The 27823-nt window shown below is 43.7% G+C and overlaps 1 protein-coding gene across 5 annotated transcripts in view; it reads right to left on the reverse strand.

The window, feature by feature from the left end:
• Positions 1–438: 438 nt before the first annotated feature.
• The window catches only part of ccdc71 (coiled-coil domain containing 71), a 32346-nt gene continuing 4961 nt past the window's right edge, over positions 439–27823 (reverse strand). For 4 of the 5 annotated variants that reach the window (XM_054733524.2, XM_054733545.2, XM_054733500.2 and 1 more), the window contains exon 4: positions 439–3571. In XM_054733524.2, coding sequence (XP_054589499.1) covers positions 2494–3571 — 1078 coding nt within the window. In that variant the 3' untranslated portion in view covers positions 439–2493. Of the gene's footprint in view, positions 3572–26988; positions 27127–27823 lie in introns of those variants that run through there. The other variant, XM_015958260.3, reaches the window with a different exon arrangement.

Below are 27823 nucleotides of genomic sequence, written 5' to 3' on the forward strand. Positions count from 1 at the left end.
CCAGGTAGCAGAGTAATCCACCAACAGGGTTTCCCTCAGAAAATGAGTTAAGCCTGGCGGATTCGATCGTCGGGGGTGGTGGGGTTTGGTGGCACCGCAGCGCTCCTCTGACAGTGGGGGTGGGGGGTTGCACACGTTCCGCTGCTGTTTCTCACCAGTATCAGCTGATGGAGGGCTCTAGTTTCGTTGCGCCGTTCGGGTCAGCGGACACAATAGGGTGGGGGGTGGGGGAGGGGCATGAAGGTTAGCGTGGCGGGTGGCCAAGCAGGCTTATAAAGCGCTGGGATAAACCCTGCACCAAGGAAGTGGGCCACTCTGCTAGCCTAAGCACAACCATGACCTCTGACTTGAAGTGTCATTCGGATCATTTTACTTTCAAACGTAAAAAAACCCTTCCATTTTTAAGTGTGAATATTAGGACAATTTTACAAATGAAAATATATTTTAGGTAAATTTTATTGAACAAAAATGTTTTTAAAGATCATGTAGGAAATACATTATAATACAAATGTTGCACATAGAAGACAAACATAAGATCTAGAAAAAGGCATGAACATGACCAAGTACAGACCAACCAGGAAGGGCACAAAGACTTCATGAACATCAGAATCCTCTAAACAGACAAGGAAATCTGTAAGCTGGTCACCCACTGCTGAAATGGTCCAAGTTTAAAACAAGAAAACAGATATCTTTAGAGCAGTCAAAGGGTTTTGAATTCAATTATTTTCTTTTTTCCCATATTTTTTTGCTGACTTTGTAATTAAACAAAACTGATGTCTGACTAGAATTCCAATTTAGTGAAAGATATTTTCTTGGTTTCTGAAAAGACAATAGTTTATCAAATTGTATTGGTACATCTGGAGTTTGGAGCCTTTTCTTGATTAAAAAAATTTCAAGACAAACAAATGTTTTGTTTTCTCTCAAAGGCATTTAATAATGAGAAGTGGATGCTCCAGCAAAATGACTAAGATGGCTAATGGTTTAAATTTAGCCAAGCTACCTTTTTCTAAATATTAGTGCAGAATTTTTTTTTGTTTTAATTATGCTATGAAATAGGATTGTGTTTCAAAGAATGGACAGAAGTTTGTTACAAATAACATGAAGCTGGATGCAGGTTGTTTCTCACAGTATTAACACTTTGGAAAGCACAGAAGGCGGTATGGCATGCTCATTTCGACCTGCAGGGGGCAGCAGTGCTACCAATGCCTAATGAGAGGTTGCTGCTCTAAATGCACCAGTCTGAAATAGAAATAAGGGAAACTATGTAACATTCTGTGGCAGCAACATCATTAAGTTAGCACCCGTGTTAAAACCAGTCTGGACTAAACAAAAAAAAAAAAAGAAAACAATAGGGAAAATTTCACAGATGCTCTGAATGCTGCAGCAAAATAACAGTTTGTAGTTGGAAACAGAACTGCTAAACGCCTTTCTTCAAATTTTAAATGAGCCATATCAACTCTGCTTCTTTCTATCAATGTTTTGACAGCAAAAATGAGCTGGGCAAAACTTTTTCTGACATGGCAAAGTGGTCACAAAGTGAACCGTTTTAAGCTCACCCAACAAAAACATAACAGCACTTTGTTTAATGCTCACAAACTTAATCTAACGATAACCACTGTTTTTTTTTATTTGACGTGAACATTTTTACATTCCAGATCTTAGATTAGGCAAAATATCGGGATATGTTCTGAATCAAAAGACTGAAATTTGTAAAACACGGAATTACAAAATCTTAATCCGTAGTGGAAAGTTGTGTGAAAACCCAGAATAAAACATCCGTTTCCTTGAATTTCTGCAGGTAAGTAGGGCAAATATTCATTGCAGTCTTGCACTTTTGACTCATCAACTAAAGGAACACTTTGTGAATAACATTAGTTTTAACTGATCATTTCATGGGCAACAAAATCAATATTACAATAAAATAGTCCTCCTGATATTTACTGATGTTACAAAAAGGAAGACAAACTCATTAACCTTTCCCCCTATTTATTAAAGTTGCAATTTAATGGGGATTTTATACCTTCTTTCAACAATAGCTTCAACTTTCCTTCGGTCTACAAAATGATCTGGTGTGGCAGGAAAAAGCGCTGCAGGCAAAAACTAATAAAAAGTACTCAAATTCTTAACACTCTGCTTTAGTTTAAATTTTTAAACATCATCCTACACTTGACACTGGCTGAAGGGAAGGTACTTATCTTCTGTGAACATTGAGAGAAGCCAGAAAAGTCAAAGTAGATCTGTTGTTCTTATGTTTTGTAAACTTTATGTTAACAGTGAAAAACCCCTGCATTTGGCCAACAGCCTGCTAGGAAAAGCATCTTCCCAGATGTTTCTGTCAGGAAAAAGACTTCCATTTTCAACACCCAGCAGAGATCACAGAAACCCATGTAAGACATCTGCTAGGGACAAGAACACTGCCAGGTGGAGGCTAAACAAATGAAAAACACTAACTTCTGCTGAAGGAGAAGGTTATGAGTTGTGTGTTGGAGGCTTTCATTTCTTCTGAAACTTGAAGTCTCTCAGCAAGTGGTTAAGTGGTTGGATCTGAATCACAGGAGAAAGGTTCACCTGTAGAATTTTCTGTGCTTTTCTGCAAGCCTCGTCCACTGGGCGAGAGTCATCAATTTTTATCACTTTCTGCCGTAAACTTTTCTTGTCCCTCCAGCTACTTCTCTGTCGTGAAGAATTATTCATTTCCTTGGCTCCTCGAACATCTTGATGGAGGCCGTTCCCTCTCCAGCCATTGCTGGTCATCTCTGTGTGGGCCTGCGAGAATGTCCGACCATTGGCATAGAAAACTGGTGCAGAATCCCCGATAAGGGCGCCATCCAGCCTGATTGGGCAAGACAGGCTCTTCTGGCTGAACAAGGCCACAGCTTTGGTGGGTGCCCTGTCATCATTTTGAGAAGGCTGAGAAGGTATTCCTGAAAGCAATGGAGGGTGCTGCTGTGATGAGAACATAACAGAGCGTGTCTCGGAGTCCCAGACAGTTTGGATCTGGAGTCTTGCAGTGTGGAAGCCAGACAGGCCTTCAATATTAGTAAGCCTGAGGCATGGCTGCATGTCCGACTGCAATATCTCAACACTTCGACTAGGTGTCCTGTTATAGACAATGGTGTGGTGGTCTAACAACATTTCTGGAGGTCGAATTCCTTTAATCCTCGGATTGTTTCTCTCAGACGTGTTCCAGGATGGGTGCACCTCCCTCTTCTTGACCTGAGGCTTTCTCTTCCTTTTCTTGCTGGTAGGTCTAATATTCTTATTGGCCAACTTCAGCATATCTTCAGTGAGAGGTTGGCTTGTACAAGAACGGTACCTATAAACATCCTTGCTGAAGAGAACAGTGGGTCTGTGACCCTCCTCACTTAACTCCTGCAGAAATATTACAAGATCCTCTGTACTTGAGAGGTCTCGGGACATCGGGCTGAGGATCTTCAGAGCATCCAAGAGAACATTATGCCCTGCTGATGAGATCCGGGACCAGGTATGAACAGCCCTCTGCTCCTCATTGGCAAATGCCAATGGCCGTCTGACCATTGAACCTTGTGGTACATCAGCCATCTTTCCTGACCTGTGGGCAAAAAGACCAAGAATAAGTGTGTGTTAAACACAAAATCCACTCATTTTTAAGGTTTATTTGTATCAAAAAAACTAGGTGGATTTTTTATTTTGAAAGCAATACGCCATTTTCAAATAGGACAACATTTTGTGACGGAACATTAGCTTTCTCTTGTCAGGGGGAAAACCATTTTATAACAAGAACTGGGATGAAAACTAACAACTTTGAGAGACTTTATTGGGGTAACATCAATTCTTAGCTTTCGAGAATTGATGTAAGAAAAAAAAAAGAAAAAAGACCTGCATTTGTGTAGTGCCTTTCTGAATCAGAGGACTCCAATGCGCTTTACACTACAGTGTATCATTCATTCATTCACACACACATTCACACACTGGTGGTGATGAGCTACATTGTAAAATAATTAAAAGTCATCATGCTAGACCAGCCTCTCTCTGTGGTGGACCACACAGGGATCTGCGCGCTAGGAGCTGATACAGTTAATAAATGAATGCATAAAAAAAAAACATTGTCCAAAAGAGTTCAAATGATGGCAACTTGACTTCTTTCATTTCTTGAAGACAACAACACCCTCGGACAGAAATTGGGCCATCAAAACACCCAAACAGAAGCTATCATTGTGCATATACTATCCAAATTAGGACAGAATTAGCATTTGGTTTTTAAAGTTTCTCCTTTTAATCCCATCTAAAGAAACAAAAATATTCCTTGTAGTTCCACCTAAACAAAATTTCATTCTATTTTTAAAACAACTCAAAACTGTCAATCCCTTCTCTTGTTACTGAGAGACTTCCATGGTCATGTGACAAACTCACCCAATCAGCAGCATTGTTGATTTAATCACATGACCTGTAGCGGCCCATGGTCTGTTAGTCTGTAAGTAGATGAGTGTGACTTAGGTTCCCTATTTTATTTATCTGTTTAATTTTTTTTGTCTTTAAAATACCATCATTTGTCCTCGACTTTTTGTTTTTGTCTGAATGCTGGCATAATTTTAAAACTATTAGATATGATGTTACACAGCACTCAAGTAATGTTTAATTAAATATTTTGTTGCTGTTAGTGCAGCAATGCTTATGGACGGCTACTCAAATCAGTGTATTACTGCAACTGTGTGTCTTGCTGGCATGGCGATTCACAAATTTTGTGGCATTCTTTCCACCTTACTTGGTAGTAACATTGTGGCAAATGTCTGTCTTATAAACAACGATTACACCTTGGACACAGGGAGGTGTCATGATCACGTGAGGAGTTACTGCAGAGCTCTGACCGGCAACTACTGTATATTGATAGATTAAATTAAAAACGTAAAATAAGTTTCATTTTTGTAAACAGAATCAGCTGAAATGAGAAACTGGAGCAATGCAGCTATAGAAAAGAGCTTGATTTGTTAAGTTATTTGTGTTAAGTTTTTTTTATTTACTTATTAGGAACAATTTAAGTGTGTTTGCCATTCGTTGGTATATTTGGTCCGAGCCACCTCAACTGGCTCCTCTTGATGTGGAGGTGCGGCGAATCTACTCCGAGACCCTCCCGAATGACCGAGCTTCTCACCCTACCTTTAAGGGAGAGCCCAGCCACTCTGTGGAGAAAACTTATTTCTGCCGCTTGTATCTGCAGTCTCGTTCTTTCGGTCACTACCCAAAGCTCTTGACCATAGGTGAGGGTAGGAACGTAGATCGACCGGTAAATCAAGAGCTTCGCCTTCTGACATTCTCATTCAAAAATAGTTAACCTCTCTGAGGAGCTGACTGAAGAAGTGACATCTGAAATGTTTTGATAAAGCCCTCAAACATGTCAAATTCTGATTTGCCAAATTTATCAACACTGTGATTTTAATAAAACCAGAATTACTTCCCGATTAATTCCATTTCCAGCTGACTCCCGATTAGGCCAAATCAGGGAAAAAGCCTTTTTGAAACCATCCTCTCATTTGACCTCAGGTCAAAACCTCTCTGCAACACTGCGGGTGATATCAGACAAAACGGCTCTTCCAAGAGCCAACAAACAGCTTTAGATGCAAACAAGCATTCCAGCTTCCTGTCATCACCTGGAGAGATCTCAGACTAGATGGGTCCTATCGGAGCTAATCTACAGGTTCCTGATACAGAGAGGTCCACTCCACCGGCAGTGCCCAACATGACCTCTGGACCCCTTGGAGCGCATGAGAATCTCCACACAAGGGTGCGTAGATTCAACAGATTGCGTCATATGGTTTTTATAAATAAATCTCTCGCCTACCAAACAGACAGCCAAATTTATTTTACAACCCAGGCTCCACAAATTCTCTCAGATGCTTAAGAAAGGTTATGCTAAAACATTCAGCTTCCATTACATCTCATCCATCACATTAATTCACTTCATATCTATCATTTCATTCATACCTTGTCATGTATTATCATTAGTTTAGGGAAAAAGAAAAAAATGTATTTTTATAAACTATAGCTTAGGGTTTCTGTCTATACACCTTATCCTCCCTTGCTCATCCCCTTCCTAAGTATTCTGAAGGCTTCATTTCTGGTTTTTCATTTTTTGAAAAATGAGGCAGAAAGAGGTGTTGTCTGGCGAACCGCATGGTACACATGGAAGGGGCTGGGTGGAGTCAACACTCTTACTTGCTATGCTAAAAGTTCATGTTGTGTCATAATAGGCTGACTTTATTCTTTATGATCTCCAGGGCAAAACAACAAACACTGAGCAGCTTATTATTGTCCAGCAAATCATGCACACCTCAATTATGACACGTCTCTAAATAAAGTAAAATTTTCTGGTGCAGAGTGGAGCCAACCCATAGAAGCACCGATTTGATCTCATTTCAGAGAAAAATAAAACAGGTTAGATGCACCTAATACATAAAATTACTAACAAACTCAGGAATCTGTTCCTTTGCTTCATTGTTCTGGTGCTGAGAATATCACTAATGTAGATCAAAGGAGATACACAGATGAATGCACCTCTTATTTATTATTTGGAAACTACATTTACTGCAGCTGGCAGAGGCAGAGATTTTTTCTATTGATACACGGAATTTACAGAATCATTTTAAATTTTAATAGGGGAAGACTGCAGGAGGGAGCGGTAAAATACAGGGGGTCCCCAGCAAAAACAAGAAACTTTACGAGTCTGATGAAACCTTCTGGTGTTCCCTCAGGTAGTCACAGGGCAGCTCCAACGACCCAGTGGCTGTGCTGGGTCAATGTTATCGAGCTCAGTCCGGCTCGGCCGTGAACGAGCAGAGGCAACGTCGTGCTCTCCTTAAGAAGAAGTGTTATTTTCCCGATTCAGAAGAAGCGTCCAACGTGCTTTTACGTTTTCTCTGAGACATGTCACGTCGCTAAGTTGTTAGCGCAGTGCGCTAATGCGTCAATAGTGCAGCGTAGCCTGCTGGAGGTTTTAAGGGTTCAGATGAAAACACCCGACCTATCAGGCTGCTCACACATCGATCTTAAGTTGTCGCTGTTGCGCTCACGCCGTAATACAGTATTAGATGCGGTTAAAGTCAGACATGAAAAAATAAATACATTTTACATGAATAAGTGATGCTTAGCCTGGTTGAGGGAGGAAACCTGTCAAGATCGTCAACACTCGTTTATCTTAATGCTATTGAAACATGTAAACCAAAAAGCATTATATCCACTGCTACCTTTCTGATTTTAAACTCAGTAACTTATGCTGTTACTTCACCTTGCCCTGCCTGCTCCTCCTTGCTGCCCGCCGGCTGTGATCACAAGCGACAACATAGTAGTTCCCGCTGCTTCTTCGGGAAACAGCGCCCAAAAAATAAATAAATAAATAAAAAAACTTGGGATCTTGTAGGCGTGGCGGTGGGATTTCAGCCATGGCGGGCCGCCACAGCTACGCCTATGTAAGGGAAACCCTGAGAGCTCACGCTGCTTCCCCTTTAGTCATGCAGGGCAGTAAGTAAGTAACATGGCCTTTTTCTGGTAGACATACTGGAATATTCTCAAACAATTTAATCCGCTCTTCTTCAGCAGTCTTTTCAAACTCACATGACCGCTGTTGCTGCTGAGGATGGGGGAGGGGGGATTGGCAACAAGGCAATGAAGCGCTGTAATGGCAGAGAGTCCCTCCTCCTCTCCCTAGCTGGGAGAGGAGGGGCGGTAATATGACGAGAAAATAAACATTCCTCTCTACAATAGAATAAATCTATTGTATTTTTTCAGCCTTATATTTTATCCATCCATCCATCCATCCATTGTCTGAACCCGCTTTGTCCACGTAGGGTGGCGGGGGGGCTGGTGCCTATCTCCAGCGGTCAATGGGCAATCAGGCGGGATACACCATGGACAGAGAGCCAGTCCGTCACAGGGCAACACAGAGACACACAGGACAAACAATCATGCACACACACACACACCTAAGGACAATTTAGACAGACCAGTCAACCTAACAGTCATGTTTTTGGACTGTGGGAGGAAGCCGGAGTACCCGGAGAGAACCCACGCATGCACAGGGAGAACATGCAAACTCCATGCAGAAAGATCCCAGGCAGGGAAGCGAACCCAGGACCATCTTGCTGCAAGGCAACAGCTCTAACCACTGCGTCACTGCACAGCCCCTTATATTTTATATAAGGCTTATATAAGTTCACCAAGTTAACTACCACAGAGTGTTACTTTGTTACAAAGCACAAGTATTATGTTTTATTTATTGCTGCATTTTTATTATTTTAATATTCTTATAGGGATCTTCTGTCCCTAAACTTGTGTGTGTTGTTAGATTCCCCAGAGTTAGCTAAGTCAGAAAAAACATTTTGAAACCAGTTGTTTTAGCATTAAGCAACGGAAGGGAAGGCTTGCATTCACCTACATAAAAAGCACTACAATATATGTGAATTCACTTACATTGTTTTATGCTAAACTAAGAAAACCAACTGTCAATCATCAAAATTCTAGCAACGAAGAGGAGCACAACGGCCCCAACCCTAAAACCTTCGGCAAACTTTACCCATCCTGAGCTGTCTGGACTAGACAGCCATACTCAGTCACCACCCCCTTTGCAGCTACCAACATCCACCACCTCGTTCTAGGATCTCAGGATGGTCAACACCAGGCGGTGAGCAAATGCCCTCAAAATTTGACACAATAAGGTGTAAGGGTCAGCTCACAGCCTCTCAGTCTATGGTTCAAGATGCAGGAATGGATTCAAGATGCAGGAATGGATTGGCAGCCTTCCCACCATCCTGCTACAGTTTTGGTGTGGACCCTACCATACCTCACTTCACACGGAGAGATCCCGGTGAGTTTGCTCACCTCCAAATGGCTTCAGATAATAACCTGCTATGAGTAGAGAGCTCAGAATTAACTACCAAATCCCATTAGATCATGCAGCGGAAATCCACATTTTATATCCTAGAATAGATTTTAAGATCCTTCTTCTCACATATAAAGCTCTTAATAATCACGCTCCATCACACATCAGTGATCTGATTGTTCCATATGTTCCTAACCGAGCACTTCGCTCTCAGACTGCAGGTCTACTGGTGGTTCCCAGAATATCTAAAATTAGGATGGGAGGCAGATCTTTTAGTTATCAGGCTCCTCTCCTGTGGAACCAGCTCCCAGCCTTAGTCCGTGAGGCAGACACCTTGTCTACTTTTAAGAATAGGCTTAAAACATTTTTATTTGATAGGGCCTATGGTTAAAATCTGATGTTAGCCTAAATCTGGACAAGTGGGGGAGTACAGGGAGGTGGAGTGTACAGTCGGTAAAGACGGCTCTCCCTTGCCCTGACTCCAACATGCCTCCATCTAAATAGGATAGATTATCCTGAGTTATCTCTGTAGTTATGCTGCTATAGGCTTAGACTGCTGGAGGATACACTGACCACTTTTCACACTCTACTGCTTTATTCTACAGTCTGCTCTTTAACTGTACTATTTTCCGCAATTTCAGCTGTTAACTTTATTTTCTCTTTAAGTGTTTTTCTCCCCAGAAGAAGCTACAACGATGTTCTGCTGAGCTGTGGTGGCCTCATGGAGGGGGCCATCGTCTAGCACACTGCTGCTAACCACTTAAACATTCTCCCTCTCCTGATAATAACTTTTTGCTTTCCTTAATGTTGGATGTGCTACTACTAGTTTACCTGTTTAATTATAGATCCACTAGGATAAATACAATAAAGTTTATCTTTCACCAAATAGAATATTTACTAAGACATCACAAAATAACTATAGACACATTACTTGTCTCTCTCTCTCTCTCTCTCTCTCTGTGTGTGTGTGTGTGTGTGTGTGTGTGTGTGTGTGTGTGTGTGTGTGTGTGTGTGTGTGTGTGTGTGTGTGTGTGTGTGTGTGTGTGTGTGTGTGTGTGTGTGTGTGTGTGTGTGTGTGTGTGTGTGTGTGTGTGTGTGTGTGTGTGTGTGTGTGTGTGTGTGTGTGTGTGTGTGTGTGTGTGTGTGTGTGTGTGTGTGTGTGTACTCTGTCTTCTCGATCCCCAGTGAGTCTTGGAGGATGGCTGCTTATACTGAGCCAGGATTCTCTGGAGGTTTCTTCCTGTTAAAAGGGAGTTTTCCTCTCCACTTTCGCTTTATGCTTGCTTAGTAGGATTGCTGTATAGCTGCAATTTGCTGGGTTCCTTATATAGGAAACATTATTTCTGACTGGCTTAATGAACTGACCTGAATTGGAATATTTATTATGTGAAGTGCCTTGAGACGACTCTTGTCGTGATTTGGCGCTATATAAATAAACTTGAATTGAATTGAATATCCTCAGGTTAACTTTGTATGGATTTACACGGAAAAGAACAATAACATTTTCACACAAAGGGTTCTTTCACATTTAGCAGAAGAAAATAAAAAGGGGAATTTGAAACTGACACGCAGTTTGAGCATTCTGGTTAACTCCTACATTTTTCTCCCAGGAACGTAAATTTTACCAAGTGACTTGTTAAGCTGGACATTATCAGCACTTGGTCTGTCTTACCTCAACCTGCCAATAACTGACTCTCCCCCCAAGGCCGGGTGCTCGTAAAACTTCTCGAGTCATTCTGGAAGATTCCAGGATCTCGCTTTTATCAAAACCCTGGTATTTGTCTGTTTATCTATAATCAAAGAAGGTGTTTAGGTTGTTCAACCTTAAAATAGAAATCAAGGTGTTTTAAGTTAAAATATTATCAGCCACAGACCTAAACTGTTTGTTTTGTGTTTTCTTTTATGTTAAACCTCTGTCATTTGGTTTTTCTCCAGTTAAAATGCATGCTAATGGTAAAACTCTCCAGTTTTAAGACATGAATTTTATTCTTTCCCGTTTAAAGTAATACTTTGACGCTAAAGTAATACCTTTTGAGGCTTTATATGAATAACTGTGTTAAATTGTGATCATGGACTTTCCATCTTGGAGAAGGTAGAATTTAGTTGGAAGAGCCACAGTGCACTCCAGTGGTTTTTGAGTGAGATACAGGTGGGCGTGCCCAAAAGGTTATATAAACACCCATCCGAACCTCGTGGGGGCAAAAAAAAGGAAAAGCACATCCCTGCGGACTGTTTTCCATCTGGCCCAGCAGAACCAGGCGCTTTACAGTAATTAGCTCTCAAAAGTTACAGTAAAAACTTAGAAGCAACTCCATTGTTTTGTTTTGACTTCCTACATGAAACCGGAAGTCTGCGTTTTCGTCAAGTTTTCATATTAAGAGTAAGAGCAATTTGGAACAGTTTGATGATTCTGCTCCGTTTGGAATAATTTGGGGCCGCGATCTGAATTCCACGTTTCGAGGCCGCTGAAGTGAAGGTACCTTAAGTCCAGCCACTCCCAGGGAACGACATTCTCCTGAACCACAGACACCGTTGACCTAAGCTGAGGTCCTACGGCCCCTGAAGGCCGCATTCAAGCTTCTAGACCGGCTGAATCAGCCCACAGGACACCTTTTGGCGACGGAAAAAGGTCTGTGAAGCATCTCATCTAGCTGACTTTTGTGCTAAGCCCAATTAGTGAATTCAGATTAGTCCATTTCTTTATGGCGTGTTTTTATTTCGATCCCAGATTCACGTTAGCCTTCAAAATCCCCTTTCCTCTTCTGCCATAATGAGCCCTGACCACACTCACACACACACTCCTGTATTCCTATTCCCATACTCCTGTATTCCTATTCCCATAGGAACGCACACACACACACACACTCACTTGTTCTCCTTACAGAAGTTATTCCTAATATTTACTATAATCCTATGTGTCACCAAAGTTCCACTTTAAATACAGACTAGTTATGTCATAGCACTGCCATAAAGCCTTGAGTTTATCCACTTACTTCTTCTCATGCATGAAACAATAAGTTGTGTTTGGTAGGGCTGTTGCGGTAACTGCGAGAAGAAAATATCGCGATATTAAGAAACCCACCACGCTGCATGACGTGCCACCACCATTACCGCAATTGATTAAATCTCACAACAGCGCATGCTGAGAAGGATGGTTGCACTGGTATCAAAACGAAATGTTACTTCGCCCCTCTGGGAACATTTCGGCTTTCAGCCAAATGAAAAGGGAGAGCCAGAGAATTTAAATGAGGCAGTCTGTAAAATCTGCAGCAAAACGGTTCAAGTAAAACGAGGAAACACAACTAATTTAAGGGCTCACCTTGCGACCTACCATCCAGCTATCAAGGCGCGGCTGCCGTCGCCTCCTGCCACACAGAGCTGCGGGGCAGCTCATGCCGGTGCCAGCCGACAGCTTGGACTCGGCGAAGCCTTTTCTCGAGTCGGCAAGTACAGCAGAGACAGTGACAGACATAAACACCTGACAGGCGGTGTTACACGGTATCTGGTGGAGGAGATGGTGCCATTTTCTACTGTGGAGAAACCTGCATTCAAGTCGCTTCTTCAGAAATTTGACAAGCAATACGAGTTGCCAGGCAAAACCTACTTCTCCGAAACTGCGGTGCCGAAAATGTACAACACAGTTAGAGCATCGGTTCAGAGTGAGCTCAAAAGTGTGGACTTTTTCTCTGCCACCACTGACATGTGGTCAAGTGTGAATATGACCCCTTACATGAGTCTAACTGTACATTACCTGACCACAGACTGGACTCTTAAATCACGCTGCCTCGAAACAGTGTTTATGCCCCAGAATCACACATCTGACAACATCGCAGATGCTCTACGCAGCGTGTTTGATGAGTGGTCCCTGGTTGAGAAGAAGCTGGTGTGCATAACTAGGGTTGTCACGGTAACCGGTATAGCGGTAAACCCCGGTAAAAAAGTTGACAATAAAAATAACCGTCCAGTTTTTAAAAAACTATATTATCTCGGTGGGTTTACCGTGGCCGCGGTTTCAGCGCGGTGACCCTTACCAGCCACCGTCGCTTCAGCTGAAGTTCCCGCGGCGCGCACACGCACTTTTTAGTTTGCAACGGCACCAAAACTTTGAAACTGAAATAATGGCCGAAGGAGGAGACGGCAGCGCCCAGGACATCCATCAGCCCTCAAAGAAGACTAAATCGGAAGTATGGGCATATTTTGGATTTCTGAAAAATGCTGAGGGACAGTTAATAGAAGACTGCTATCCCGTTTGCAGAATGTGCAGGAAACAAGTGTCTGCAAAAGGCAGCAACACTTCGAATCTAATGGCACATCTGCGTGACCATCACCCACGTCTCCACAGCCAGTGCAAGGTAAGTCAACATGAGCATTTTAGCTTAAATGCATGACGCGAGGACTTTTGGCTGAGGGAGAATGCAACGAGTCACTATATACTGCAGCCGCAGCGTCCTCTGCCAGCATTTAAACCGTGTCACGGACACCCTGTTGCTGGATGAAGCATCTTATTTGTTGATGATGAAGAGAAATATACAATTAGTTCCTTGTCATTGATTTGTTTACTTGTTCAATGCCATTTATACTTGAACATTTGGATTTGATTACATAGTGTAGTAGTTATTTTAGTAATTTGTTTAAAGTGGCTATTTATTTTAAATACATATTTTTTAAGGTTGACTTGTACAGTGCTCAAGTCAAGTGTGGACTGGAGTTTTAGATTTTCATTTTGATAATGAAGAAAACAAGTATATGAGAAAACAAGTGGTGTTTCTTTGATTTGTTTACATATTGTTTATGTTTCGAATGTTTGGATTTGTATAATTTAAACCTGCACTGACTACTGTAACATGTTCCAGAAAAAGAAGATATTTGTTCCTTTACTTGTGAAAAGTTGCACTTTTGCTAAGGCTTTGTGTTATTTTAGGTTTAATAAACACTGTTAAACCTTTTCAAAACTATTTCAGTTTGTGTAGAACAGGACTATCAATGCTTTCTGAACATATGCAACACCGTTTAAAAAATACCGCGATAATACCGAAAACCGTGATAATTTTGGTCACAATAACCGTGAGGTTAAATTTTCATACCGTGACAACCCTATGCATAACGACTGATAACGGGGCAAACATCGCCGCAGCAGTGACACAATTGAGCTGGACTTGGCTGAACTGCTTCGGACATAATTTACACCTGGCAGTGACAAACGCAATGACAAGTGACAAGTTTAGTAATTAACAAACAAATTTGCTAAGTACATAAATAAAAACGGGGTGCAATAATATCGCATACATATTGAGCTGCCCTGACTCACCGCAGGGGGAATTCCTCAACCGCGACAACCCTAGTGTTTGGTTCTCTTTGTCAAGTGTCACAACTGATGTTTGTACTAAATTCACAAAACTTAAATCATGCCTGATCATTGCCTAGCGGTCTCGAGAATAGCCAGTGAATTCTGACAAGAACTCAGCTTTCAGACTAAAATGTAGTGTTAACTTTGAGAAAATATAAATATTAAATCCAGTGTCCCAGTTCACACAGACAAAACTGGGTGGTGCCCCAATTAATTAATATAAGATCATAAACAAGCTAAATCTACGCCACATTTGGAATATAGATATAAATCTATATGTATCGCTACAATCATCTAAAGTTGGATGAAGCTAGACTGGTAGCTGAGGCCTATTTGCCCTCTCCAACACCATTCACGGATATCATGCATGCTTTAACTAAGAGATTTGGACAGCCACATCAAGTTAGCCTTAAAGAAGATTGCCATCGTGATGGATGCACCTGACATTAGAAGAGGGGATGTGGTCACATTTGAGTGATTTTCACAGCAGATACAGTCTTTAATCGACATGTTGAGGATTCTGGGACAGGAAGGAGAGGTGGAACTCCAGTGTAGCTCTCATGTGGCTCGCCTACTCGGTAAGCTATTGTAAGGCAGTGACTGGAATAAGTCACAAGGTGTCGCTGTTGAGCTGGATATATATTGTAGATTTTAGCAATTTTGACCATTTGTCCTCTTCAGGACACCGTAGTTCAGTTTTATCGTTTGCGCGGGCGCCATTTTGGGTTCACTGTTTACTGTGATTTGTAAAGGTAAGCACTATCCGTGGTGTACTGCAATGGTTTTGTTTAAATGTGTTCCACTGTGTAAAACGGCGGTTTACTAAGCATATGGTGTGTTTGTTGGGAGGTTCATGTGTTGTCTGATAACAGTATGAGTAGTTTGTGTGCACGTTTCGTTCTGTAATATAAGCGGCAATTTCGAGTTATATCCCAGCTAGTTAGCATAGCCCCCATTCGGGCAAAGTAATGCATTAGCTGTTCAGTTACGGTTTGCTGATAATCCTGCAAACTGTGTTTTGGGTCATACTCATTTCTGAGACCGAAGAATTGTGTAAAGATGCCTTGACTACATGATTATTTCTTGTTTAATGTGTTTTATTTTATATTTGTTGTTGGCTTACGCTGTGATTTGATAATGATGCAGTGTTTACTGTGATTTGTAAAGGCCAGCAGCGGAGTCGGAGTGGCGTTTGCCCCATCATCTAAATAAAGAAAAAGACGGCGCGGTCCGAGCCACAAATTGAACGCCTGTGTCCGACTGGTCTCTCTATTGTGCACCCCAATCCAACACAAAATTACACAACACAGAGTCCGGGGTGTAGGGAGGCCCCTGCACGGGTTGGGTTACACTATCTTTGGAACAAAGGGCAGAATTCCATGCATGCTGAGGCACTCAACCTGCAACCACACCCTAGAAAATCTAGCAGATTGGTTGAAGCAAGAATCATGGTGCCACAATTATATCGAGCAAATTCCAGAAGTTAAAGAGGAGCGAAAGAGCCTCAAGTCCGGCAGGCAAACCGGGAAACATTACATTGTAGTGTTTTATGGGGCCGAGAATACAGCTTTGAGTTCAACCATTCAGCCAAAGGCATCAGCTTCAAGCAAGCCAGCCCCTTACTGCGCATTCTGTGACATTACCGAGCACCACCTGAATCAGTGCGCCAAGATCAGCAAGTTGAATAAAGTGCAGCTGGTTCAGTGGATAAAGACAAATAAAAGATACTGACTGACAGAAAACAAGACGGATAACCCTGAGTCAACCCTGAGTCTGAGTTGGCATTTCTCCACAGAGACAGTTGGCTATATGCACAGACCAGTTGAACCTGGGCCCCCCAACATGAGGAGAATATATAACATGCTTGCTAGCCAGTACGACCCCCTGGGTTTCATTCTGCCATATAGAGCTCCGGACCCCACGTGACTCTCAGTTAGTAGACGCCATATTGGCAGGTAAAAGAAGCTAAACAAGCACGGATCTAGCCATGAACGTGAACGGGATCAGCTTGAATTTTACTTCGTCTGAGTTTACTTCACACTTTAAAACCGCAGAAATCGTTTTATATAGTCAGAAATTAAATAGACTAAACATCTCCGACCCTTACCGTGCCCCTGGGATACTTTTTAAAACACCAGAAGCTGTCGGAGCGGACTTCTTACCGGACCTGGCCGGGGAACCCCTTGGGATTCCCCCGGAGGAGCTGGCCCAAGTGGCTGGGGAGAGAGAAGTCTGGGACTCTCGACGCTACTGCCCGCTCCGACGCCAGAAGCTGTCGGAGCGGACTTCTTACCGGACCTGGCCGGGGAACCCCTTGGGATTTACCCGGAGGAGCTGGCTCAGGTGGCTGGGGAGGGGGAAGTCTGGGCCTCTTGACGCTACTGCTCCCGCTACCCAACTCCGGATACGCGGATGAAAATGGATGGATGGACAAATAACAGATTTACATGTAAGTAGTTTAAATAGAGTGCTGTGCTGTTTGAATGTATAAACTGAACGCCAAGAGAAATCACTAGTCTGTTTTCCGTGAATAAAATAAATATGTCAGGCAGGAGCGTCTCAGGATCTGTCTGAGATCTGTCTCGGTGAGACAGATAATAGCAATCCAAAGTGCTTTTTATGTGTGATCAACCATTGCTTAAAAATTAAATACAGCTTAGCCGGTTGATTGCTGTGATCATAAAACACGTAAACGGCAGCACGCAGAACTCACGAGGCAACGTTTTACGTGATGTTTACTTGTTGCTATGAGTAATAAGACAGAAAAAGCCACGCCAAAATAAGTTTAGGAAGCCCACTAAGAATCGTAATAAAAGCATTTAAAATAAACACCATACACAGTTGAGGAAACGTTGGTTTGAGTACCTGATATGAAGTGGTCGCTGCATAAGCGAAAACCTTTACTCTCGGGATCCCACAGCTTCATTTTAGCCAGGTCACTAGCGCGTTTTATTACAATGATCCAACGTTTGCGGTGCTCCGGATCTTGGGGAATCCTGTAGATGGCTCATTCCTTATGTTGTCCGTGTCTGTTCTGCATCCTGGGGCACAACAGGAATCTACCATATTTCCTGTCTGATTGAGTTTTCTGACAATAACAAATAGTCCAGCTGCCGGCTTCTACCTGCCAATATGGCGCCGTTTCGATTTGAACTGTTGCATGCCGGGAGAAGTGACGTCAACTCCCGGAGCTCTATACAACCAAGGCGAAGATGTTGGTGAGATCTCTGTGGGATACAGAGGTTGGGATGACCCTCAACTTCCCCCTGATCTCCTGCAACGATGGGAAGCTTGGGAGCAAGAGTTGGAACTCCTCCCAAAAATCTAGTTCCCGAGGCCATACAGACCTGCTGAGATGTGTGAGGCAAAGGACAGAGAACTACATGTGTTCTGCGATGCTTCAGAGCACGTGTATGGAGCAGTAACTTAAGAACATTGGGAGTGGATGATAGGACTCATGTGGCTTTTGTGATGGCGCGTTCTGGGGTTGCCTCTAAGCGCCTCCACTCCATACCATGACTGGAGTTGTGTGCAACCCTCCTCGGAGCGCAGATTGTTCACCTACTCTGGAGTGGCATTGGGCAGCCAAAGTCAGTTCCCTTACTGCTGAGCATTATCGTCAAGCAGAGGTACATCTACTAAAGGCAATACAGCAAGACTGTTTCTCAGAAGAACTAAACCTCCTGAAAAAAAGGAAACTGCTACCTCGAAGCAGCCGAATGATAGCCTTATCACCTGAGCTGGAGGAGGATCAGGAGCTTATTAGAGTCAGAGGTCGCCTAAGATGAGCAGACGAAATAGACTTATGCAGTTAAAATCTGAACGTGCTGGAAGAAGCCCTTCCAATTACTCAGCTGCTCATCTGGGATTATGAGATTTGCCTAAAACACCCATGATTTGAGTGGGTGTTTGGAGAGATGAGACGGCAGTACTGGAACCTGGGAGGCTATCCGTTGTTATCAGAGGACTTGTACCAACTGTCAAAGATGGAAAGCAAAGCCCTGCCTTCCACAGATGTCAGATCTGCCAGTTTCACCAGACTCCACCTTTCCAAACTGGCTTTCTACTCAACAGGGACTGATTGTTTCAGGACGTTTGAGTTGAAGGTGGGACGACATCTGGAGAAAAGATGGGGCATAATTTTCAAGTGCTTGACGGTCATATCTGAACACCTGGATGTTCTTTCTTCACTCGACACTGACTCCTTTCTAATGGCCCTGCGTCATTTAACTGCATGGAGGGGGACTCCAGCAGAGCTTTACTTTGACCAGGGGACTAATTTCAAGGGGTCAAACCGAACTCCAGGAAGCTTATTTGGCTATGACATTGGAGCTCCAGCAGCTTTTGGCGCAGCAGAAAATCCACTTCCACTTCAACCCTCATCTCTACACTTTAGAGACATCTGGGAGCGGGAGATACACTCTGTGAAATCAGTCATGTACGTCATGGTGGGTGCTCAATCTGTGCAAGGAGGTTCTAGTGGTGATAGTGGTGGATCCTCGTCTTCCAAGGGCCCTCTAGCCCATTGGACGAGAAGTCAAGATGCACACCACTGCAGATAACACGTGAGGTCAGCTGACGTTGGAATTAAGGACAAAGTGTTCACCAGGCCTGCAGGTCTGGTGGTACTGCCTGCGCTTCCGGTGGAGTTTGAGAACTCAATGAAGTAAACTTTGCATGCTGAAGATTCAAATATATTATACATTAAGAAGCGGCTGTAGAAAAGGGCTTGATTTATTAAGCTATTTAAGTAAAGTTTTTTTTAATTTACCTGTTAGGAACAACTTAAGTGTGTTGCCGTTTGTTGGTATATTTGGTCCAAACGGGACACCGTAGTTCAGTGCGCAGCGAGATGATGACGTCACACGCTTGGTTTTAACGTTGTAGTAGTTTTACAGCAGCGGTATCACTCAGTGACTGTTATAATTTGCCTCTAATGAAGCTTAGTTAGTTGTTAAAGAGATCTTCCAGAAGTGTCTATGCGTCAACAAAAAGTGAGTACTATATTGACCCTTAATGTGGCTGATGTTTAGTTACAATGTATGGCCAGAGGTTAATACTAACCGCTAAATAGCATGGACTGGGAAGAAATGTCCTGGTCATATAATTATGACTAAGTGTTTATTTCTGGTTCAAGTTCATTTGTACTTGATATTACATTGTTCATTTAGGTAGAATGTATAAGTAATTAATTAGGGACTCAGTATAGTTTTAAGAAGAATTATTATTTATGTACAGTACAGGTTGTAGACATGTTTAGAAATAATAGATTATAAAGATTTGGGCTGTGTCTCAATTCAGGGTCTGCATCCTACGTCAGCCGGATTCGTCGGCCGGTTACGTCACAGCGCCGCGACTCGGCCTGTCCCAATTCGAAGACTCCTTCAAATGCGGTCGATGAATGCGGCCTTCTTTTCGCCTGAATGAAGGATGGGTCCGGTGTATCCTTCAATAGGTAGCATTTCCCAAGATGCCTTGCAGGCCGGCCGGCAGAAAAACTTAAAAACAATGGCGGACAGCGAAGCGGGAGCTGTTGGAGAGGATTGCGCATATAAATGTCAGTATAAACTTGAAAACTCTTAGGTTAAGGGCTTTTTGTGACACATGAACGTTATTTTAGTTTGAAATGTTACAGTAAAAGTGCTTGTATTGCGATCTCGGCTCGTATGTTCGGCCGCTCGGTGTCGTACTTCTCCCGCTACGTTTTCCCCCTGATTTTAATAGAAGTTTGTATTTTAGGGACAAAAGAGAAAACCAGGGAATTTATTAAGCTTAGGGCTGAGATGGACCACATGATCACCGGAGCAAAGTATTCGGCGGCTGTGGCATGGAGGTACAATAACAACTCATATTTTAAAAACTGGTTTCAGTTTATTTTTTTCTGCGAAAACATGAAAGGAATAACCCGTTGTCCTCTTTTCTCTTCCTGTTTCTTTTCTTACATGTTTGTTAAGACTATTCTGGAGAAAATGGGCATCCAGGGGAAGGTGACAGCGATGACCAGCTTCTGGAGCTGATCAGGGAGGATATGAGGCTGCAGAGGGAGGCAGAGCAGCAGAGGGCACAGAGAGAAGGGAGAACTTTGACAGCTTTTTACTTTGCTAGAAAAAAATGGTTAATAAAGATTAAACATGTACATATAAATGAAATATCTAAATAAAATCAGTTCTGCATTAAACTCTTGAATTTTAATTTTGTTTACAAATGAGAATTGTTTACTAGAGGGTATCCGCTGGGTCTTGAAAAGTCTTAAAAGGTGATAAATCGGTTTTGGTCAAATTAAGACCCTTAGAAAGTATTAAACTATTATCACATCTTTGCTCAGGCTCAGCTTGTCGAAAGTATTTTCTCTGAATTAGCTCTCCAACGGTCAAGGAAATGATTAAAAAGCTAAATAAAACTTCGAGCTCCATCGTTTAAAGTTCCTTCTCCCTTCTGCTCAGCGGTTCCACGGTTGCTAGGCGACGGAACGTTCGCCGAGGGAGGGGCAGGAATTCATGAAGGCTAGGCCTGTCCAAATTCACAGCCGTTAACATCCGGTCTACCCGGCCGATGGAGGACCTAGCCCACGTCGGCCGAGTAGGCTGGGTCCTTCGAAGGATGCAGACCCTGAATTGAGACACAGCCTTGATATGTCTATTTACAGAGAAACCAAGTGCACTCCTACATCCTAGTCCATGTACTGCTTCAGTCAACTAAGGCCTAGTCCACACGTAGCTGTTTTTTTTTAAAAGCGGATATCCGCCCCTCCAAAAACTTGCATCCACACCACCTCGTTTTTAAAAAAAATTCTGTCCACACGTACCCGGATAAATACGTTGTTAAGGACAGACCCTGGCTGTGGTTGACAGGCAGGTCACATGTCTGACAAAGACCAATGAAGCGTTGCTAGACCAACATTCAGAGCTAAATAATTTTGTCTAGGCTACAATATTTAATGAGCATGATGGCTGAGTAAATAGGTAGCCTAAGTCACGCCCATCTACTTCTGGACCATGGGTCCTCGGAAGAACGAAAAAATGAATGCAAGTCAATGGGGCTAAAAAGGCTTTTTGTAATCCCGCTTGTTTTGTGCCATGGATTTCACGTATGATGTCCATGAATTTTTAAAGACACATTTTGATAACAAGAACACGGTTATTTTCGAATGGGGGAAACGCAATTTTAGGTTTTGTGTGAAAATAAGTCCAGGACTACAAATGCGCGTCACAAAAATGACGTCATCAAACCAGACAAGGAGAAAACTGAGGAAAAAGGGCTGTTAGTTCAGCAAACTTCCCACAGGAGGAAAGAACCACCATAAATCTGGCCATTTGGTAAGTAGCAGTTATGTCAGGAGAGAGGAGATTATGTGGTGATGTCACATATGCCACGTGCCGATTTCTGATTTGTAGTCTTGCTATTTACAAACATTTAAAAGCTAATAAATCTCAAAGTACGTGACTGGTGTGGTCGAAACACCCATCATTAGTTTTCATTTAAATTGCGGTACAACATACCGTATTTTCCGGAGTATAAGTCGCACCAGCCATAAAATGCATAATGAAGAAGAAAAAAACATGTCACACTGGATTATAAGTCGCATTTGGGGGGGGGGGGGGGGGGGGGGGGGTTATTATTTTTCTTACAACATCTGAGACCAAGCATTTCACATTGCAAGACAAGTACCGGTAACTAACAAAATAAACAACCAGGGGGCAGCAGCGTACCACGGTCTCCAGCAGAGGATGGCAGTGTTTCACACCCTCCCAGCGGGCGGGAAGAGCTCAATCCTGGGCCGGAGCCAGCCTGCAGCACCCCGCCACAGGCTGCAGCAGGCGATGGTGGTGTTTGAAACCCTCCCAGCGGGACAGGGGAGCTCATTCCTGGGTCGGAGCTGCCCGACCCGCAGCTGCTTGCCACAGGCTCCAGCAGGTGATGGCGAGGTACAGGAGCTGAAACCTGGACCGGAGCCAGCCCGCAGCAGTGCGGTATACATAATTTGGTATATAAGTCGCAGGACCAGCTAACGCGTCCACCTCGGAACCGTCCAAAGGTGCGGTGTCCGTTCGGCCTGCCTTTTCAGGTAACGATCTTGTCAGTCTTCAATCCCAGGACACTGCTATCAGCAGGATGATCAGGTACATTTCTGATCCTAAAAGCCAGCTACCGACTTCCATCGAGCTTGACTCCGTTCCTGAGCTTCGGTCTCTCTTTCGCGTTCGGACCACGCTGAGGATGGTCGAGGGGTTGCTGATGCACACCGCCAAGCCTCCTTTGCCGCCTGTCCTCGTCAAGCCAAAGCCACTAAGGGGGGGCATGATCACGCAGGCTCATGACTCTCCCTCCGCCGGACACAAAGGTGTCAAGGCCACGTTCGGTGCCCTGAGCCAGGTTGCTTATTGGCCGGGGATGCGTCGCGACATCTCGGACCACGTCGAGCGTTGCTTGGTTTGTTGTCAGTTTCAGCCGTCCAACCCTACGCACAGAGCTTCCCTACAGGAAAGAGGGCCGACCACTCCATGGTCGGACTTGCAATTGGATTGGGTGGGGCCTCTGACCAAATCCACCAGGGGAAATAAATACATGTTGACTGTCACCTGTGCATTCACCAAATGGGTTGAATGTCTGCCGGCACCTGATGACACGGCAAAGACGACAGCGATCCTCTTGATGAATCACGTTTTTGCCCGCTTCGGTCTGCCCACGCGGGTCGACTCGGACAGGGGTACTCATTTCACCTCTGAAGTGATGAAACATCTGTGGGAACTGTTGGGTGTCAAGGCTAAGTTCCACATTAGCCACCGCCCCCAGTCTTCTGGACAAGTCGAAAGGGTGAACCGCACAGTTATCGGCATGTTGAAGAAGTACGTGTCAGCTAACCACCGAGACTGGGATGTGAAGTTTCCGTTGGTCCTCATGGCCATACGGGCTACCCCCCATGAGTCTACAGGTGTCTCCCCGTTTGAAATGATGATGGGTAGACAAATGACCCTACCGCTTCACCTGCTGTATCAACCGGTTCAGCCCGACACAGCCCCGGCTTGTACGAGCGACCAATACTTGCAGGACCTGAAAGCCCACCTGCTTGCAGCATTCTCATTTGCACAGGCATCTCTGGAGAAGTCGGCTGAAGGCAGGAAATCTTATTACGATAAGAAGGCCTCACATTCCGAACTCGATGTAGGTGATGAGGCCTGGTACTACATTTTCGCTCCCAAAACGGGTAACAATAAGGCGACCTCGGGGAAGCTGGCTAAGAAACTTTTGCCCAAATGGTCGGGTCCATACCTGATAACAGATAAGCTCTCTCCGGTCGTGTATCAGATCAAGATTACCTGAAAAAACAAGGCGCCCGTCTACAAATGGGTCCACAGGGACCATATCAAATTGCACAAGGGTTCCACAGATTTGGCCGATGCCAACAACAACAATTTACCGACTTCAAAAGGGGGGTGAAAAATACGTCCCGTTGGTTCCACGGATTTCGTTCTCAGGTTACACAAATTTGTTTGTTTGTGAGTGTGCATGGTTGTGAGTGTGCATGGTTGTCTTTCATGTTATACATCACGTGCAGACTTAGAGTGTGTTGAGACGAACATGCTGTGGGCTCCTGGAGTCAGGTAAACGGCCAGGTAACAGTGAGTGGGTTAGGCCACATAGTACTGTTATCCAAAATTTTGTTTTTGATCTTTACTAATCATAATTCCTTATGGGTACATTACCATGAAAGTGATTACTAACTCCACTGATTTACATTTTAGTATTGATTTACATTTCTGTTTTTTATAGTGTCTTTGACAGGTTGATTGAAAAGTGAATGTTATGATTTTCTACGTTGATTTACCTTACAGGACTATACCCAATTTTGCCCCTATCCTGACAGAGTGTATTTCAAGTGAGGATTCACTGATACCAGCCAGGGTTCTTTCATTTTCTGCTTTACGCATCATCCTTTTTGCATCTCACACAGAGAGGGCTGCATCCATTTCTTCACTTAAAGGGTAATTCACATAAAACTTACACATAGTACATCAGGTGCTCATAGCGTTAGGTTTTTACTTGTTTGAGGACATGAAACGCAATCTTGTCGTGTCTACATTAAAAAAGTGCGACTTAGTCCGGAAAATACGGTATGTGCGATCCAGGGTCTAAGGAAAAGCGGATTAGAAAATAGTGAGTGTTTCGAAATACCAAGGAACCTTGCCTTGATGTCTTGGCCCCGCCCTGGTTGCCTAGGAGATACGTCATCTGGAGCCGCCAAGACGTGTTCCAATGTTCATGTTCTACCGAGGCGTGTTCTTCGTTTGTTAGCCGTTTAGCTGGCTGAGCGAGGATACACGGGAGGTGTCTTGTAGCCTAGCCTTGGACAAAAATTACCCAGAATACACCGTGGTATTTTCAAAAGAACGGCGGATTATAAGCCAGCAGCTACTTTGGGGACAAATTTCAAGTTTAAAAGTAAGTCAACTAATTTAAAATGTTTTTTTTTAAGATCCAAAGAAGTTATCTAAGGTTTGTTAGTTCCTTAGTAGTTGCAGCTTTGGTGGCTAGCTGGTAGTAACTCAGATATATACACAATTTAAAAAGTAAAAGGCTTGTTACATAGAAACTAATACCTATACAATATAACGTTGTCTCCCGTGTCATGTGACGTTACGTGACCGCCGTGGAAGCTGCAGTCACGTGATGCAAGTTCCATTTAACCGTTTTCTTTGACCAAGGAAGGACAGTGGCCTCGTAAGTAAGGAGTCTGGCCTCGCAGGGCCAGGCTTTTTGACACTGAGAAACACCAAGCCCCCACAATGCGGCTCAAAAATTGAGGCCAACCCAGAAATACCAAAAATTGCAGTTCCACCCTCATCCACTGGGGGCTGGTGGAAGCGAGCAAATCCTCATTGACTCCCATGTTAAAATTACGAATTTCACAGCAGAAATAAACATGTTTACAACCTGGTACCAAAACATGTTTTTGGTTTAAATTATCTAGTTTACACTCATGACAACTCTGAGGGGGGTGAATTTTTTTCTCACTCTTCTGTTTAAGTGTATTAAAAGCCTAAAATTCTGTACAATTAATGAGCATCCGACCCACGTGACCGCCGCCTCAGACCCACGTGACCACAGAGCTAGCTACGTGGAAAGGCCTCAGTAGAGCCTCGGTCCGGCTTGGAATCTGTTCCGGGATTTTGAGTCTGTGTTTGTGTATTCTTTGTTGGATATTTTTTGTGCAATTGTTGGACAAAATGACTTGCTGTGGCATTAATTGCACTAATAGAGTGTCCAAGGAGTCTCCACTTCATTTTTTTCGGTAAGTAAAATTATATTTATGTATTTTAGGTCACTGTCGAGCTGAGCTTAGATTTTAACTTGTACTGTTTTAACCATGAAATTTAAATGTAATAGGGTAAAACCCAGTGCATTTAACATAATGCTGCACTTTAGAAAATGGGTTGAAATATAACATGTTGGTGGAGCTGGGTTCCGACTATCGGCTTGTGGAGCTCTCGGGAGACCTCTGTTTTCCACCCGTTCTCGCCTCCCCGCAGCTCAGCGCATCTCTGTCTGATCGCGGCTTCTGTCTGCTGCGCGGGCTGTCGGCTTGTGAAGCTCTGGATGGAAACCAATGTTTTCCACCCGTTCTCCCCTCCCCGCAGCTCGGCACATCTCTGTCTGATCGCGGCTTCTGTCTGCTGCGCGGGCTGCTGGCTTGTGGAGTTCTGGGATGGAAACCTTTCCACCCGGTTTTACCCAGCGGCAGCTCTGCGCATCTCAGATCGCAGCGGCGCTTGTCTGCTGTGCGGCTGCCGGCTTGTGGAGGTCTCGGAGACCTCTGTGTTCCACCCGGTTTTATCCAGCGGTCAGCTCGGCGTATCTCTGACTCAGAAGCTTTGGTGTTGTGCACAGTTAACTCCGGTTGTAGCTAGGTTGCTACCTCCGTTAGCTTAGCTCCCACCTCCGCATTAGCTTTGGGTTAGCTTCAGGTTAGCTTGTAGCTAGTTCAACCGGGTGTCGTCAGTTGATCCCAGCCTTACAGCCCCACCCTCAGCTCCACCTCTCTTCCCTTTTGTGGAATTGTCTGGGCTTGACGGAACCTGTGACACGGTCAAAATGGCGGTGGAGGCCACCTCCCATTTGGCCTCAAAAACGTGTTATTGGAGCCTATGGAAATGAATTGTCCAGTATATATATGTCGATGATAAACACCCAGTGTTTTTAGCCCAGTTGGCTTGCATTCATTTTTTCATTCTTCCGGGGACCCATGATGAGCCGACCGGAAAGGGAGGAGACTTATTTGGCTCCCTATATGGCAGTGAAAAATAACCCACACCAAATAATAACACACAATAACCTGGTATAAATAAGGTGTTCTCTAGATGAAAATAACTAATACTTTCATATTTAAGTAAGCTTCTCTTAGGTGGCTTATTAGCTAATGACGCTTCGCAGCTCACGAGCACCTTACGAACGTGGTCGATTTAAAGAACGCCGCTTTCCTACGCAATTCCACCAAATTTAGCGCATTCGCGTAGCTGCTGCAGAGAAAACTGCGACGGTGCTATTTTCCCACGGACTCGAGGGCTGCCGGGTAGGAGAAATTCCCAGAACACCGGCAACAAGCAATGGTGGCCTAACTGTGCCCAGCTTTCGTCCCTGTGTCCGAGCTGCTCTGAGGCTGCTTGAGATCCTACTGCCAGCCGGGCCGCAGCTCGGCTGGGGCTCATCACCGTCCGACACGTTTACCGAGCTGAAAACGTTGCCGACATAAACGAAACAGTCCTTTAGGGAGTTGGCCAGGGTGAAACAGTACCTTTTAACAGCGCTGTCTCGGCATCCTCCAGTTGCCTGCACGTCGAAGCTCCACGGTAAAATGGCTGCAACAACAGCGGTGTGGACGACAGACTACAGGGGAGGCGGAGGCTACTGGGGACGGAGCGGGGAGGCGGGCTCAAGTAAACCCGCTGAGGGGTGGGGGTGGGTAAAAAAATCCTTCATCAAGACAAACACACATTCAACAAAATGTAAATACAGCTATCCGTGAAAAATTAAACAATTTTTATGGTCAAATATTTTACCCAGATATAAAAAATAATGTTGATATATGACGTCACAGCCGGGAGATGCTTGTTAAAATCCTAGTAACGCTTTACAATAATTGTCCCTTTATTAATGTTACTTAGTGCATTATTAAGCATTAACAAAGTAATAAATCAAGTATTAACAACTGCTAAACCGTATGTAATGCACTAAGCAGATACGATATAAATAGACACCCCCAACCCTTTCCCTGGCCTTTTGTCCTAACATGAATAGAATAGAATAGAATAGAATTTATTGATCCCACAGTGGGGAAATTCACTTGTTACAGCAGCACCAACATTTAGAATGATTTGAAGAAAAATAATAACAAAGGTACATGTATATACACCTTGGCAGTAAGCTATTAAGCTGTTAAGGACACTTAATGATTAACAATATTGGTACCAATAATAAATGGATACTTTGTTTAGTAATGCTTCATGATGCACTAAGTAACGTTAATAAAGGAACCCTTATTGTAAAGTGTTACTAACATTTTGTGTTTGTGCCTAACAAGTATAGTAGCCTTTATTCTGGACTCTTAGTCCAATTCACAAGAAGTATAG

Source organism: Nothobranchius furzeri, chromosome 3 (assembly GCF_043380555.1).
Source record: "Nothobranchius furzeri strain GRZ-AD chromosome 3, NfurGRZ-RIMD1, whole genome shotgun sequence".
NCBI lineage: Eukaryota > Metazoa > Chordata > Actinopteri > Cyprinodontiformes > Nothobranchiidae > Nothobranchius > Nothobranchius furzeri.